We start from the raw sequence: 16,969 nt of genomic DNA, 5'->3' as shown, positions 1-16,969 counted from the left end.
ATTTCTTCCACAAATGATTTAGAGTGTGTCCATTAAGTTCCACTGAAAGCTATCAGGGTGTCTGTACTATTCTGCATGTTTCAAAGACAGCAAAAAGTTTTTAATTAAAGGTTTTGCAGTCTTTCAGCTGGCTCCAAATGAGTCTTGGCAGTTCATTTTCCATGTGCAAGCCTGAAACAGAATGCTGCTCACAAAACAGAGCCATCTTTACTGTTAAAATGCCCTTACTGCTTTCTAATTAAGAAGAATAGAAAATGTTGTTCTCTCTTTTCATGGGTCTCAAACCAAAGGCTGTTTCAACTTCTGTGGGAGTGTGAAGGTAGAATTCCTAGCGACATATTCAGACTGGGATAGACACAGGCATTGGCAGATGCCCAGGGTGGCAGCAGTTTTGTCTTTCCTCTCAGAAGTTTGAGGGCTAGTGGTTCCTAATACAGGCTGGAACAGTCCCATGAACTTGTCCAGAGTTTTTTAGCTGTAATTACCACTGTGGGCCCCTGAAAGATCCCAGAAATGCTGATGTGAGTTGACTGCATCTCATTTTGTTTTGCCACCCTGGAATCCATTGTCTTCCAAAATTGCCTGTGTCATAGGCTTATTCTGGCTCTTAACTTCTTTTAACCTCCAAATAGCACTGAAGTACGCTCTTCTCCTTGCCTTTATCTTATTTCATGCACAAAGTAAAATTATAGCAGCCCTTTAATTCAGAAGCTCATTTCATTCCTTGTCTTGAGCCTGCTATACACATGTGATATTTTGTGTGTTACGCGAATACAGAAGAGCTGTATTTGGTACTAAAATTCTTATTTCTAGATGATCATTTGGACAGCACAGTTTTTACACAAATTAAAGCTTTTGTTTCTACAAAGAAAAGTGCAGTTATAAAATTTACATTTATTTGTTTGATGCTTCCTGGGTGTACTTAGACATGAATTTCTGGATTTTGTCATCGGAAATATACTTTTGTGGCTTTTTAGTGTTGCTAGCTGTGCAAGACCTTAGGAAGCCAAGAGAGAGTGGTCCTGGATTCCATTCTTCCCTGAGCATCTTTTACTAAGTTCCAGTCAATTATTGCAGCTCTGTGCAAGTCCAGTGAAGTCATTGGGGTTGCCCAGGTGCAACCGCACTGAAAAGCCTGAATTTCAGAACTGGAGTTACAAAGCAGGATGCAGAAGAGAGAAAATATGTTGCTTTACTCCCCAAGTGCAGGTTGAGCTGGCATGGCTGATTGTTAGAAACACCTGCTTTGAGGAGGTGTTCTCTTGTGGGACAATATAAATAAATAACTGAAATACTTGTGATCTGAGCAAACTGGCTGTGGTTTAATTCACAGAGAAACATAGAATTGTTTTCACAAAGCCGCTTCGTGCTGTCCAAGTGCAGTATATTTCCAGGTTTTCACAGCTCAGAGGCCCACCTGAGCATGCAGAGCTCCACATGTTGGATCTTTGCCATGTTAGGTAACTCATAAGGAAATAAACCATCCAGCAAAACCTAGATGGTGCTTAATTTTTTTTTTTCTCTTCTGATCTTTTAATTTTATTTTTTATTTTCTAATAGGAAAGAAATATATTCCTGTATGGAACACATTCCACACCACATTAAATATTGAAACAGAAACGCATCACTACACCCAGAACAACAACTATTTTTTCCTCCAATACAACTGGAAATACATCACTGTATTTAAAGAAACTGAAAGAAAGATTTTAAATGATATCTTTTAGTTTACTTGTTCACCACAAAAATATATTCTCTGTCATGAGGTTTTCTGTCTGCATATAAATATTTCCCTGCAATACTGTTTCTCCTGGGGAATATTCCACAGTGTAACATATCTGTCACTGAGATTGTTCTTCATATGATTTGTTTCATATTGTTATGTCAATAAATGCATACACCTCTTGGGCTGCTCCAGATAGATTCCCTGCCTGCTTGGCTGAGTTTTCATCAACCTTCAGGAAAGCTTTCCTACCCCAGTCTAAAATCTAGGCAATGTTCTCTAATGCACGTTATTGATTAGAATGGGGCATGTGTCATATCCTATGAGAAATTTATGAATGAATTCCACTAACTTAGGATAAACCACACTTGCTGCAGTGTGCAAGTGTAATATTTTGATCACAGACAAGGTGTTCTTGATACCTCACAGTACAGTCTTTTAGCGGCTAGATGGCACTATTGCCAGAGAGTAGAATCAGGTGCGATAGAAAATACCAAGCGAATTTACAGATTTGGTTTTCTTAGCAAGAGCCGTAACAGAAGGGAGCCTTCAGCTGCCTACTATATTGATTTAAATTTCAGAATTTGGTTTGTGCCATGAATGTTGTCTAAGTAACTCAGTAATATTTTCAGCCAGCTTTTTTATCTTCCCCTTAATGGCATAGCAACTCAGGCATGTTGTTCAGATCTCCCTTTGGCTAAGCACTACAGAAAATGGCAAACTCATGGCAAAGTCACCTAAAGTTAAAGGAGGCACATGCATGAAAGAGAAAGCTGACTGGATGGCATGCTGATCTTCTCTTCCTTCCTTTCTCCACTTGCCTTTTCCTCTGCACACCCTCTCCTCCCTCCTCTCCCTAATTTCCCTCTTTGAGTCATTCATTGCAAGGGACTGGGGAAGCACTGCCAAAGTGTCATCACTCCACCAAGCTCTGTTCAATCTGCACTGCCTTGTTCAGTGTTCAAAAACAAACGTGATTTTGTTTATGCCATTGCACCAACACCACAGACGTGCCGGGTGCTGGTGCCCAATCACTGGCAGCAGTGGCTGTGGGGGTGGCTTCTGTAAGAAGTGGCCCAGGATGCTCCAGTGGACCCACCGCAGGGCACAGCTGAGCACCTCGGCAAGATCTGGGAAAGCGTGTGCAAGAAAGGGTAAAATGCTGCCTGGCAGTGAGGAGAGAGGGGGAAAAAATGTGAGAAAGCCCTGAGAGCACCAAGGTGAGAAGGGGAGGAGGGGAGAAGGCGCTCAAGGTGTCCGAGCAGAGATTCCCCTGCAGCCACTGGAGTGACCATGGTGGGGCAGGTATTTCCTGAGGGCAACCATGGAGCAGATACCCACACTACAGCCTGTAGAGGACCCCATCCTGGAGTGGGTGGGTATTTCCTGAAAAACTGCAGCCCCTGGAGAGCCCACGCTGGAGCAGGTTTATGCTGAAGGACTGCAGCCCATGGAAGGACCCACACTGGAGCAGGGGAACAGTGTAGGGAGGAAGGAGTGGCAGAGAGGAGCTGTTATGGACTGACCCCATAACCCACCGTTCCCCATCCTCCTGCACCACTTGGGGAAGGAAATAGAGGAGTCCAGAATGAAGGACTGGACTCGGCCCTGGCAAGAAGTTGGGATAGAGTTGAAGTGGAAGGAGTTTTTAGTTTTGCTTTTATTTCTCACCATCCAAACCTATTTTCAATAGTGATAAATTAAATTAATTTTCCCCAAGTCATGTCTGGTTTGCCCATGATAGCAATTAGTAAGTTATCTTCCTGTCTTTACCTCAGCTCACAAGCTTTTTCATCTTAGTTTCTCTCCCCATCCTTTGGAGGAGGGATAGTGAGAGAGTGTCTGGGTGGGCATCTGGCAGCCAGCCCAGGTCAACCCACCACAAGAGAAAGGACTATTTTTGTCCTTTTCAGCAAGGTATTTTCTTTGGAGGCAGTCCATAATTCATTAGTAATTCCCAGTAATAAATTTAAATTTTAAGAATCAGTTATGCTTCTAAATCTTTATTCCAGGAATTTATTTTATTGAATTCATCAGGCACAAAGTGCTTTTGAAAAGCAATAATTTATGTAAAACAAGTATTCAGGTGTTAAACCTAGGGCTTCCAAAATGACTGGTGTTGTTAAATGCCTCTACATTCTCAAAACACCTGCTGAGATTAAAGAGGGCAAACACTCTAATAACTGCAGTTCTTAAACTCTCCTGAAGTTGGGACCCTTAAATGGGTTAATCCTAATGTCTCTTAATGCCTGGAAATGTAGGCTTAGGCACATCTTCTGATAGTCATCTGTAAAAGTACACGTCAATCATTGCCCAATTTTCCTCATTTTCTTCTTTCCTGTAACTATCCAGTTCTATTTTTCTAAAAAAACAAACACTTCTCCCCCTAAACAGGACAAATAGCTATTTATTTTTCATAATGGACAACTGTTTCTTAATGTATTCCCTGATTTCTCAGTTTTGTAAGTTGCTGAGGAATTATCAGCATGTGATTTTTCTTCTTGACTTGGATAGCCAGTAGATAATGTCAGAATCCTGGCTGATGCTTCAAAATACAGTAAATGTCTTACATCACCAGAAATATTGAACAAAAACCCACAAAACATGAAAAACCTTGGTCACTTTGCAATTCAGGGTTTGGCGAGCATGATTCATGACATGTGAAAGTTTGATCTTGATATTATGGTTTCATATTTTCCAAAACTCTTACTGCTAGAGAGATTTTTGAAGTAATTTTCTTGGTAATTTTTGCCAGTTCCTGGCCCTTTTGTATAAATCACAAGTTTCTCTTTCCACTTCAGTATGGTTATAAAAGATTTTTTTTTTTTTCTTTAACTGCTTTGGCTAGCATTAACGCATTCTGCCGTTTTACTTCTTTAGTGTTTTTCCCCTAGTGAAATTGTTAGATGTGGTGTCCTTCAGGCCTCCTTGGAGTATATTCACTTAGACCTTCTTTATGTCCTGTATAATTGCTGAGTGGTAAAAGCCAAAATGAAATGAAATGCATCTGTGCTTTCACAGAAATGCTTTTTAAAGTAGCTTCCAGCTAAATGATGGACTCCATTTATGTACTGTATGGAGTATTTATGTACTGCATACATTGGGCCAAATTATTTGTGCTTCTGCTTGGGTTTGCTATGGCCCAGTCCTGCCAGCATTCTCCCACAGGAGACATGCTTGACTTGCCTGTTTGAACAGCTGAGCTGAGAAGAGGGGATGCTGAGTAATGCTACTTTCCACAGTGTTTGAGGCACCACCACAATGGCAATGGTTATGTAGACAGGATCATGTCTTTGGTCTAATTCCACATCCCTGTAAACTCCATGAGAAAATTCACAGCTGCATTTCTGCACTTGGAGTATATACTGTACTCCTAGTGCTTCTTTGGGAAAGCCTTTTACAAAGGCATAATACTTCCGTATTTTTATTTTTATCTGAGGACAATTGTGCCTTAGAAATGGTTTATTTGAAACCTTTGACCTTAATTCTAATCTGATTTAAATTCATTTAAATTCAGAATAACTGGGTTAACTCCAATGTAAGTGAAGTACTAGTCCATGGGATAGCAACGGTGGTTCACAGAAATGCAAACAGCAGCTGGCTCTGTGTCCTTAGTTAATTCGATTATATAGTTTTAGTTTAACTTCAACAAAGTAATGACCTTATTATTACTTTAAGAAACCTATTTTGAGAGAAAGGAATCGTATTTCTTATATAAATCTACTTTCAAATATCTTCTTTAGATGTACACGTTGCTAGAGATGGAGTTAGGTTTGTGTGGGGAGAGTAAAAGCATACTAGATTTCACTGATCACAGTTGCTTTAAATTATGCAATGAAGAGAGAGATGCTGTTTGCACATGAAGAAAACAGGGTTGGCAGCAGAGATCACAGAGGGGGCTTGCCTTTGTAGTTTCTCTCTTCTATAGACCAAGTACCAGGAGAAGGATCAGGGTGTCTTTGCAAGAACTATCTTAGGGGCCACATTTGGCCAAGGTAATCATTAGACAAAAAATCTGTGTTCAATGGTAGTAATCGTCCTTTTCATGATTTCTGTCTCAGGCACTATTCTTCTGAAGTTTTATAAGAAGCAATTGAAAATAAATGTCTGAATCTTGCTTTGTCTAAATGTAAATTATAGTGAATCTCAGGGCTTACTCCTGATATTATGAAATTTAGTAAGAGCTGAATACATTTCTTCAAATATTAAAATCATAGTTACACACACTTTCTGATTTTTGCAGGCATTTTCTATATATCTTATTTAACCTCTTACCCTGTCTTCTCTCAAATTAAAGTCTGCTTTAAAATATCAGTGTTCTAAATCTTATAATCATCTTCAAAATTACAACAGGAGTAGGGGAATTGAAAACATTTTTCAATAAAAGATCTTACTAACTCCAGTATTTGCTATTGTACAGTTCTGTAATGTCTATTAGTTTCTTTGTGTTTTGTCACAGGATGAAGAGAAGCTGACATGGAGTGACCGTATGCCTGGATATGCAACAAATTTTGGATTGATTTTATTTATGGTAATATAATCTGCATTTCTGCACATTTATTAGGTGTGAGAAACTTTGCAATGAGCATCTTGAGTGGAATCATGAATTAGTATTCTCAAAGCTGCTAAAAATCTGAGGAAAGCTAGGGTTATAACCTGCAGTTTGTGAGAAATATGTGTCCTGTTAGGAAGACTGGTAGAGCTCAATGCCTACCTCCAGCTTTATTGTCTCTTTCCAAAGGCTGCTTATGAGAGGGCTGTTGGCTAGATGACTTGCTGTAATGACAGCAGCTCATTACTTGGTTTCTACTCCATCCTCCATTATGTGATAAAGGGAAGCCTACTGTGTACTTGCTTGTGTGTATAGTATTGCCTATGCTCTGTCCAAATGACATATAGAAGTGGTGAGCTTACTGAATAGGTGACATACAGGTGGAATGTTGCTGAGAAGTACGTGTCCAACACACATTCAGGGATGTACTATACTGTAGTCGAGGAAGACCACGGTATACAATCCTCACTTGAGAACAAGAATAAGGTGTGCAGGTCAGCCAACTGTAAAGTGTGGACACCACTGTCCTAGCGAAATTTCCAACAGACCATAAACACATCATCAAGCTGCTAGACTTTGTAAATAGCAATAGGAAAGCCTGGCTAATAAACCTTAAATTACATTGCTAAGCATCCCATTATCCCTCTGGTTACAGAAATTACTGAATGAAAGCATGTATTCACTTCTAGAGCCAGTATAAAATGGCAATGAAATATGCTGGTTTACACCACAGGAGAATCTGGCATGGGAAACTTACTTAGGGACTAAATTATTTTAAAATACATAAGTGCATTTCTAATATACTGGAATTTGCATATACTGCAACAGATGTCCTGTGAAGATTTAATTTCTATTTCTGACAATGAAAACCATTTTATATTTACAATGAAGTCAAATTAATGTCTACATTTTTATAAATACATGTGTATATATTTATGAAGATATATATATTGTATATTAAGTATATTTTCTGTACATATTAGGTGTGTCATTCACATATATATGTATGTACTTAGAACATTTTAAGTGAGTTTATTGTCCTGAGGCCATATCAAGCATTTTTTTTTTAGACAGAACCTCTGGCATCAGTTGGGACTTTGCTTAAAGCAGAGTATACTGAATATGACTACGCATATAGCCATGATTTCATTTTTACAAGTCATTCTTTTGCACACAAGGTGCTTACATGTGCTCTTGACTTTAACCACATGTTTAAATCTCCCCTAAGCATGAGCTTAAAGTGCTTTCCTGAGTCATAGCCTATGTATTACACTTCCTGCTTACTGTAACATCTCAGAGAGATTTATAAAGGTAAAACGTAGAGCTCCAGTTCTTCAACTTCTAGTGGAACTATGCTGGTTTTCACCATTTGGAGAAGTGGTCACAATGATTTTTTTAGGGTATTTTGAACATTAGTAAGATGTAAGCATCTACAGGAGACAACTTACAAACCATGCATGAAATTCAAGTCAGCTCTTGATGAGGTAGAGCCAGCTCTGCTTTCCCATGTGGAGATTACAATCTACACTTTACTGTATGTAATGTTTCTTTTTTTTTTTCCTGCTAGATTAGTTAAACAGGAATTGGAAACATCAGACTAAAGTTTGCTGTCAGCTTGTGCAATAGAATCACACTGAGGAGACTAAATTGGTCTCATCTACCTCCGTTATTATTATTCACACAGACTAATTCTTTTACCTGTAAGCACTACATACATAATAGGTGATGAAATCTTGAATTTATGTGTGCATGTGCACATATACAGCACACAGACATAGAAGAACCAGACACAGATACACACACACACGGGCTGCAATTTCTAGTGCTGCAGAAGTGATTGTTGAAGTCTTAATATTACCTTTTCCAGGCCCAAAGGGTCTGGCAGCGCAAACCCTCAGGTATTTTCCATGAAGATGTCTACATTGTTATAGAATGATGTAGCTGTGTTCTGTCCCTCCGTCCCCCAGTTTACATGCCATACTGTCCCTGATGATTCTTGACCCTGCTAATGGTTTTCTTACTGTAAAACGTTTTCTCTTTATTTTTCATTTGCACACTTCTTTTGTATACTTCATTTTTGTGAATCCTCTTTCAAGAACGGTGTGTTTTTGTTTTTTTTTTTTTTTTTTCCTTTCTGGCTTTTCCTCTGTCTTTATTAAGCTAGGTATGCTGTTGGTTTCTTTAAAAGTGTGGGTTGAAAAAAATGTTGGATTTGGTTCTCTTGCCCAATCAGTTTTGGTGTTTTACACCACCAGATAATTCTACACATTTAGATGCTTTAAAATCTGGTCACAGCAATTTTGTTGTACACAAAGCCTCACTTGGCTGCAGAGGAGGCAGAAGATCCAACCTCGATTTAAGCAATGTCTTTTAGCACAGAAGTCCACAAGTCTTATTTTTGCCCAGTAAGACCAGTGGTATGTGGAGGTCTAGACTCAGCTGGGCATATACAGGTTTGGCGTGTGTGTGATTAGTAACAGCATATGTCACAGTTTAGAAACTCCACATTTAGAAGGTACATGTCATGGCGAAGATTTCTGAGTTTGTGATGAAAACGTTGATAGCTGCTGGAAGAGAGCAGGATGACATGGAGCATTGCCATCACTGGAACCTTTCTTTGTCTTCATTGCATGTGGCTCAGTCAGAGGAAGGAAGAAAACCAATTAATGTCATGGCACAAGATTTCAGCCTGTTCCTTCTTTTGGACCCTGTTGCCCTATTCTTACTCACATGGCATAATACTTGACTCTAGAATAGCCCCACTGGGGAGCTAAAGAACTATTTGGACATTAAATTGTTATCCTACTTGGATGAAGGTATCAGTCTAGCCCATGGGGTTTTATAGCTTCCTTCTCAGATCTAGTATGTTTTCCTGTTTGTCTTCGTTCATACCAGGCTCAGTAGGTGACCTTTTCTGCAGCCAATTTTTACATCTGTTTCTAAACAATTCGGTCCTTAACAGACTAGTTTAGATATTCAGTGAAGAAACTGTCTGCCATGGTAGGAGACAGAACAGCCCAGATGAAAAGTTGACAATGACAACAAAAGCCAAAGTAAGCAGTTGAATGAAAGGCGACCATCTGATCTGGAATCTGGGCAAAAAAGGTATTGTAAGGAACTGGAGAAACGCTGTGAAGATACAGGAACCACTCCCTCCCAGTGACTATCTGGGGAGTGAGAACTATGCTCTCAGTTACTGTGCAGTCCTACAAGTCCTCCTCAATTTTCTCTTGTTGCTGGATGCATAGATAATGAAGACTCCTAAAGGAGTGTTTTTCCATCTGTGTCTAAGCAGATGTTTAAAAACAGCTGGGCAACCGAGTACTTTCTGAAGCCCTGGTGCTTTTGCAAAACCAATATCTTTGTTCTTTAAACAAACAGAGCATATTTTTGGGGTAACTTTGTACGTTTTGCTATGGCACTGGATGGATTGAAAAGGCCTCAATAGTGCAAGCCTCTGATAGTATCTCATCCTCCAATAATCTTCCTCATTGCTATGGTTCCCTTGAATCCTTTGTTCAGGTTTAAGAGTATGCTATTCAACCTCCATGACCTGAAATTTCCTCTTTCTCTGTTTAGTGATGGCTGTCCTTGATGACTTTTCTTCCTGTACAGTTAAGATAGCATTTCTAAGTGGAAGCTTGTTATGGAGATAGGTGTCTGTGGAGGCTCAGAGAGCTCTTCATCTCCAGAGAGTTACATACAAGTTTACTTTGCTGGTTTTCCTTGTTCACCATTATAGTAAAATTTTCAAAGAAATCCAGATGGGAAAGAAACAGGAAAAGAGTATTTGGAAGGTGATAAAGAGGAAGAAATCTGTGACCCAAACTAAGAAAAAGAAAAAAGCTTAAGGTGACTGTAGAGGTGGAAGGTGAATTAGATTACTGCCAGGTGGTGCTTTTTTGTTTTCTCTCTTTGTTGGGGATATTACTCTCTACTCCAGTAATAGTTTCTGCAATGGGCAAATTAGGTAAAAGTTCTGATCTGTTCCTGCACCACTTCTGTCACAGCAAGAGTTGAGCACATAGTTCAACATGAATCAGATTTTTTTTCTGTATGTTTAGTAGGTAAGTGAAAAAAAGATAAAAATAGGCAGAAAAATTAGAACTGTTTTCCCAACACAATGAAAACTACAAAAAGAAAGGAAATCATTTTTTCCCCATTTGAAACATTTTCGAAGTGTTTTATGTTTGGACTTTTTTCTTTAAAACCAGTATTTGAATTAAAAATATTAGCATGAAGCAAAAACTCATCATTCACCTACATTTCATTTAAAGTTGAAACATTTCTTTAAACAATCAAAATTAAATATTTTACTACATCCAACATTTTATTACTATTTTCTCACTAAATGTCTTTGTGAATTTCATTTGATATCTCCAGGAGTTCCTCCAAATTGTTATTTTTAGTAAGTTTATGAGTTCTGCATTAAAACTAAGTGTGCCCAGTTTTCATCTGCAACCTTTAGTATAGCTCTCATTCTTGTTCTAGTTCTTTTGCAACAGTATTTTTCATAGGACAACCTTCCTCTGTATACAGAAATTCAACAAATTATTGGTGGATCATTAAAATGACTTAAATTTCCTTAAACCTGCATTGTGAATCTGGGCCCCTAGGCCCATTGAAATAATTGCAATAATCTAATCTTTAACATTTAGGTAGTCTCTTTCATCTGAGGATCTCAAGTTGTTTTACCTAAAATAAGGAATGTATATTAGAATTCTTGCCAACGGCAAAAATGGAAGAGAAAAATGTACCCTCTCCCCCTTTCCTGCCTAGGCTATGAAAATTTTCTGGACTTTATTGTTATTTTATTGATTTTTTTTCATGGTGGGGTGGGGTATTTTTGAAACCAGGATACCACAACCCTGTGAAATTCAAATTATTCTTGTGGGAAATTGACCTTAAGTAGCAGGGCTGACTTTCTTTATCTCGTGGGTCAAAGACAGCTCATGAAGGATACTGGGCTACTAACTGATTTTGGGGACAGAAATGTAAAGTGAAGCCCTAGTAACCCTGTTTAGGTCAGTCTTAAAAGAATAATATCAAGGTAAACATTTACTTTTTTTTTTTTTTTTTTTTTTAAATTTAATTTTTGGCAAGAGTTGAGCAAACACAACTGAAGAGTAAGGTGCCACTTCTGCTGTGCAGAGCTGAAGCTGTTTCAGCCAGTAAAGCCTATTTACTTGTCTGCACATACAAGTAGGCCCTTCAGGCCAAGCCATCTGAATCTATTGCCAAATAAAAGACCTTGCTTAATACCTGCATTTGGACCTGAACTACCTGCGTTCCACCAGTATGGCATGAATAACGTGTGGAGCTTTAATCAGGGAGAGCATGCCCATCTTCAAGAATTGTTGTGGCAGTTCAGAGTTCTGCATCCAGTTTCTTCATTTATGTCTCTGTTAGGGAGTTTTGAATTCTCACATTTTAATTTGATTATCCCTGTATTATTGTTGCGCTAAGAAATAACCACATAATGCCAATTCATGGAACAAACCCAACATATCAGTCAAAGTTTCTGTTTAAATGCTAGTATCAAACTTGAGCTAATCTATCTGCACATTTCTTTGCAGATTATGCTGACGTTTTCAGCAGTGTTTGGTGTGATTGTATACCGAATCACAACAGCAGCGGCTTTGTCCTTCAGCACAAAGGAGACAACCAGATCAAATGTTCGAGTGACTGTGACCGCAACTGCTGTCATCATTAACCTCGTTGTGATACTTATACTTGATGAAATTTATGGAGCTGTTGCCAAATGGCTGACAGAAATTGGTAAAACTATCTCACCACATTCCTCATTAGTACGTTACATGTATTGACACGAGAGTATGCAAGGAGGTTCTAATAGGAATATTTCCCACTAAAGAGTGCCAGTGAAAATATTCAGGCCTATGGGGTAAGATGCTCAGACATGCCTCTCTGAACTAGGGGTCTAAGCTGCAACATGCAATGTGCCACTAATAGGACTAATTAGCCTGGCCATAATGCCATGTTAACGCAGCTGTGCTATTTCCAGGATCTCAGCTGGTATTTCTGCATTACATTGGCTCTGGGCCAAGATCCACTTATCTAGAGCTGGTTGAGAATTTTTGACCTGGTGTGTATTTTGATATATGTCTTTACCTCTAGGAGCTTGGTTTATTGAAAGTCATTGGTTTGTTTCAATGATGTTGCTGGCTCTGGCAAAGCTAGTCTGGCAAAGGTTTACCATGTTATGTTGCTGCTGTGATTTTTACCAGGTCCTTACCACTCAAAGGATTTTATTGCCATTATATGGCATGTCTGGGCTGGATTTTTTAATAATAATAGCTATTTCAGTTAGGGGTCGGAATTATTTTTTTTTTTAATGTTTTTGTATTATTACAAACCTGGCAATGTATTTAAATCTTTTAGAGGCAAGTCAGTCCTTTGACTACTATAGGGGTTTAGTCTAGAGTTTTCCTTTGTTATATACATTAGGTCAAAGATGTTTACTGATAGGGGTTTATGTGGGAGTTTTGTTTTGTTATGTAAATTAGGCCAAAGGTGTTAGCTGATAAGGCCCTAACATGAAATTCTTATTGCTGTCATTAAGTATTGTTTACCACATTTTTATACATCACTTCTAATTCTAGATGCTTCGAAGCCTAGGAACGTAAAATCAATTACTCAAAACACTGAAAATCAATCAGCAACCACAGATGCCTTTAACTGTAGTACACGCTCTACCTGTCAATTTTGGGTGTCTAAACTTAGGCATCCAAATTAGAAACTTTTTGATAATTGGAGCCTGACTCAATCATTCAAAATTGCAGATTCCCTTCTTGTAAAACCTACAGTGATGTGAAGCTGGCTGGAACTAGCAGATTTCAGATTAAAAATTTAGGAAGTCTTAAGACTTATGCTTTTTATCTCACATTCTCAAGACGCTTTTAAAGTCACAAGTGAAAATGTCTATTTTAGTCTTATTTTCTGAAGAACACCATAAACTAAAGTTTTGTAGCTTTCATAATAGATGTCAAAATCTGAATTTTTGAAATATGGTCCTGTGGTTTTACCAGTAAGAATAGCCTGATAGTTTAGATTAAATTTGTAAAGTATTTGAAAGAAGCTAAGACAAAGCAATTCATTTTCACAGAATGCCACCATATGGTGTTAATTTGTTTGCTTCTGTTTCGATCCAGCTTTGGGCAGAATGTATCAGGGTTACACAAATGAACTCTATTCTAGTGGCATAAGGAAGCTCAGGCTTACTGTCCAGGCCAAAACTGTTCCCAGATTTTCAGCTTTCATATAACTGACAAGCTGCTGACTGTGTGCAATCTGATCAATTCTGTCCACTGCACCTGCCCAGGTAAGAAAGTGCACAACTGTTAAGGCACGGCACTGCTGTGTGAAAAGAGTAGGAAGAGATGAAAGCCAGACTTATTCTCTCTGGCAGTTTCTAGGCAAAAGTTGGGAAGTGCAAGCCACTGCCATTGCCTCTCTGGGGAAGCAAAGAAGCAAAATCTCTCCCTTTGAAATGTGCACCTCTCTGAATTGTGAGAGAAACAAGAATTTCTTCTTTGGTGATTATTCTCCCCTTGTCACTTTGCATTTAATTCTAATCCTGCTATCTTTATTTAGGCAGCATTCCTAATTAGCCATCAGATGTTTTCTTTAAGAAGGATCCATCTGAGTAATCTCTAGTGCCACAAATTACATGAGTTAGAAAGTTCATTCAGGCAGCTTTCTCCAGTGCTAGGCTCAGATGCCAACTGTAATCACAATGTTAAAAAAAAATTGCAATTCATTCATCCTGATAAATGCTCCTTACCTTGTGAACTTTCATTTTGCTGAGCAGAGCAAAACATACTCAATTATTTTTTCACACGGCAGTTAATCAACAAGTTGAGGAACACACTTGTTGAGCTGGAGGAGCAGCTCTTGACAGCATAGGTTTTTATTCCAACCTCAAGCACACTTGAATCTTTGCTCAAGTGAAAAATTAAGTACATCTGTAAACACAAGAATAGTACCACTGATAGCAATTGCATTCTTCATAGGATCAAAGTAATGCATCTGCCTCAATACCTGCTGAGTCAGTGCTTGGGGGAAAAAAAGTAGTAGTATTGTTGTAATCAATACAGAGAGCTTGTCGAAGATGCTCTAGGACCTCACGCACCTTGTGTGGATCCAGCAAAGCAGGGAACGGACGCCCCCTTACCCCAGATCAGACCAGCAAAAGAGCAGATTATATCCTGGTATTCTGAGGTTGATTACGTCATCTTCAATAATCAGGTGGTGTCAGACTTGATTTACAACTCATTTGCTCACTTGTAACTTCACTTAGGTCAAGGCAGAACCAGTCAAATGAGTATAAAATCAAAATTATTTGAGTTTGTGTCTTATAAAGGCAGCAATTCCTTCAGTGAACTAAGGCCCGTGACCCAGGTATCTCAGCTCATTCTCTACCTGGAAACTTTCAGCTGCCCAATTTTGGTGTAACATGCTGCACAACCAGCCATACATTATGAGTGTATCTTTTTTTCTTTTTTTTTTTGCAAGTTTTCTCTCTTACTAATGCATCTATTCTGGCTGGATGCATTTCTTGTGTAGCAGTCTCCTCTAGCTAGAGGACAAATTCTATGCATGCCTCTATTGGTATGGTATAGTATATCTGAGTGTGGGGAGGGAGTGAAGTGCTGGGTGAGTCTCTGGAACCATATACGGTGTGCAAATTTTCATCCAGGGTCTGAGCTCATCTTTGTGGGAGTTCTCCATAAGGGAAAGGCTAGGATTTTTCTCCTTCAAATTAAAAGCTGCCCCACTGTTACTTGATATTCCTGTTGCTTTGAGCTGTTGTCCTGAGGATCTCTCCAGCATATGGGGTCATCTACAAATTGTTCAAATCCTTTGAAGGTTTAACGAAGCTTTTCTATATGTATAGGTGAATGATGGCTTAGGGCTCACCAGATTGTGTATTGACCTTTTATGAAAATCTGGTTGAAAGTATCACAAATAAAGCTGGGCAGTGAGGACTCATTGGAGCTTTGCTTTAGTGCTCAAATAAACAACATGCTTCTTTTTTAAGAACAAATCCCAGAGCAACCAAAACACCCAAATTATGCCCCAAAACAAAACTGTACAAGTACAGCAGTATTTTTAATGAAGTTCTTAAAGGCAGAGCTCTGGATCTACCTTACTATTTCACACTTCCATTATGCTACAGAAATGCAGTCAAGGATATGCCACAATACAATTACCTGCTCTCACATTAGTTAACAGCTCAGGATGAGCATGGCAATACAAGAATTTAACTCACTTAGAATCTTTAAAAAAAGATCCTATTGTCAACTGGGAAAGCCTCTGTCTCATACCTATGTATTCTAGAAAATTCCATAGAAATTGGAAATAAATCTGGGAACGGAGTAATGAATACTGAAAATGTTTAAAACACATTTTTACAAGTTATCTAAAGAAGTCTAGAAAAGTAGAATATATATACAGTGAATGGAGAAGCATTAGTAAAAATGTGCATTTATTTTGCATGGCAGTTGACAATTCACTTAATGCCTTATTCAGAAAGGTACTTAGTCTTGGTTTTAGCGTTAAGCACATTAGCAATCTCATAGAAAAAAGGCTTGTGCACACAGATTTAAGAAGGCTTTTAAGGTGTTTTTTCTGGATGAAAGTCTTTGTACTTTGCTTTCATCATTCATAAATTGAGAATATTAATGCTTTGTTATTTCACTTGTGTAACTGATAAACTTATGTATGTTAAGATGCGTATGCTTATACGTATTAAAGCCATTTATACTGCTTTAGCTTTATGCAATTGAATATCAAGAGCCAATTATTTTTTTCTTCAAACTCCAGATAGATAGTAGAACCACGTAAATATATAATAATTATTTTTATCTATTATTATTAATAATAATATATACATTATGTTAATAAAATCTATTTAATTATATTATATAGTTAATAATATAATAGATGTCACAGTAAATGACAGAGGAGGTTTGTGCTAAGATTTCACAGATGTGGCCTAAAGCAGGGGAAGGTGATAGGGTCTGCCCAGGTCTCTCAGCAACGCATTGAAAAAGACTGGAAAAGAAGTGAGGTATTGTCAGGTCCAGACCAGGCGTCAGGATCTGTTAGGTTTTTTGTCACCAGGGTACTGGACAGACAACCGTGAGTAACTTGGGATAAGCTGTCAGAGGTCTATCAGAGAATCAAGGTCATTATGTTGTCATTATTAATGTTTCTATCAAAGAATCTTCAATTTCCATCTGGAAATCTGGAAGGACTCTCTGGAAATAAGGAGTCAGTAACAGAGGTATTGTGCATTGGTACAAATTAAAAGTAAAAGAGAAAAACAGTATGAGCTCAAAGTTTGGAGTTTAGTGTTGTATTTGCAGATATCAGGGATGTTTACATATTTACTAATTGATTTCTCTGGTTTACTTTTTCCCCCCCTGCCAGAGGTACCAAAAACAGAGAAAACCTTTGAGGAGAGACTGATTTTGAAGGCGTTCTTACTCAAGTTTGTGAATTCTTATGCACCAATTTTTTATGTTGCCTTTTTTAAAGGAAGGTAGGATAAATGTCCTTTACATATAGATATTTAAGTATATAGATATTCATGTGCGTATATATGTGTCTATATTAGTGGATCTGTGTTTAAAAACGGGCACAAAGGGCTACATAACTAAGCCTGGGACTGT

General features: G+C 38.3%; 1 protein-coding gene across 2 annotated transcripts in view; it reads left to right on the top strand.

The window, feature by feature from the left end:
- Window positions 1-16,969, top strand: part of ANO2 (anoctamin 2) — a 203,059-nt gene that overhangs the window by 150,896 nt on the left and 35,194 nt on the right. The window contains exons 15-17 of one of the 2 annotated variants that reach the window (XM_074872042.1): window positions 6,183-6,254; window positions 11,852-12,053; window positions 16,728-16,839. In XM_074872042.1, coding sequence (XP_074728143.1) covers window positions 6,183-6,254; window positions 11,852-12,053; window positions 16,728-16,839 — 386 coding nt within the window. The remainder of the gene's footprint in view (window positions 1-6,182; window positions 6,255-11,851; window positions 12,054-16,727; window positions 16,840-16,969) is intronic. The other variant, XM_074872043.1, reaches the window with a different exon arrangement.

This window comes from Strix uralensis, chromosome 5 (assembly GCF_047716275.1).
Source record: "Strix uralensis isolate ZFMK-TIS-50842 chromosome 5, bStrUra1, whole genome shotgun sequence".
Taxonomy (NCBI): domain Eukaryota; kingdom Metazoa; phylum Chordata; class Aves; order Strigiformes; family Strigidae; genus Strix; species Strix uralensis.
The sequence above is the reverse complement of the archived record's forward strand: the minus strand, read 5'-3'. Positions and strand labels throughout refer to the sequence as shown.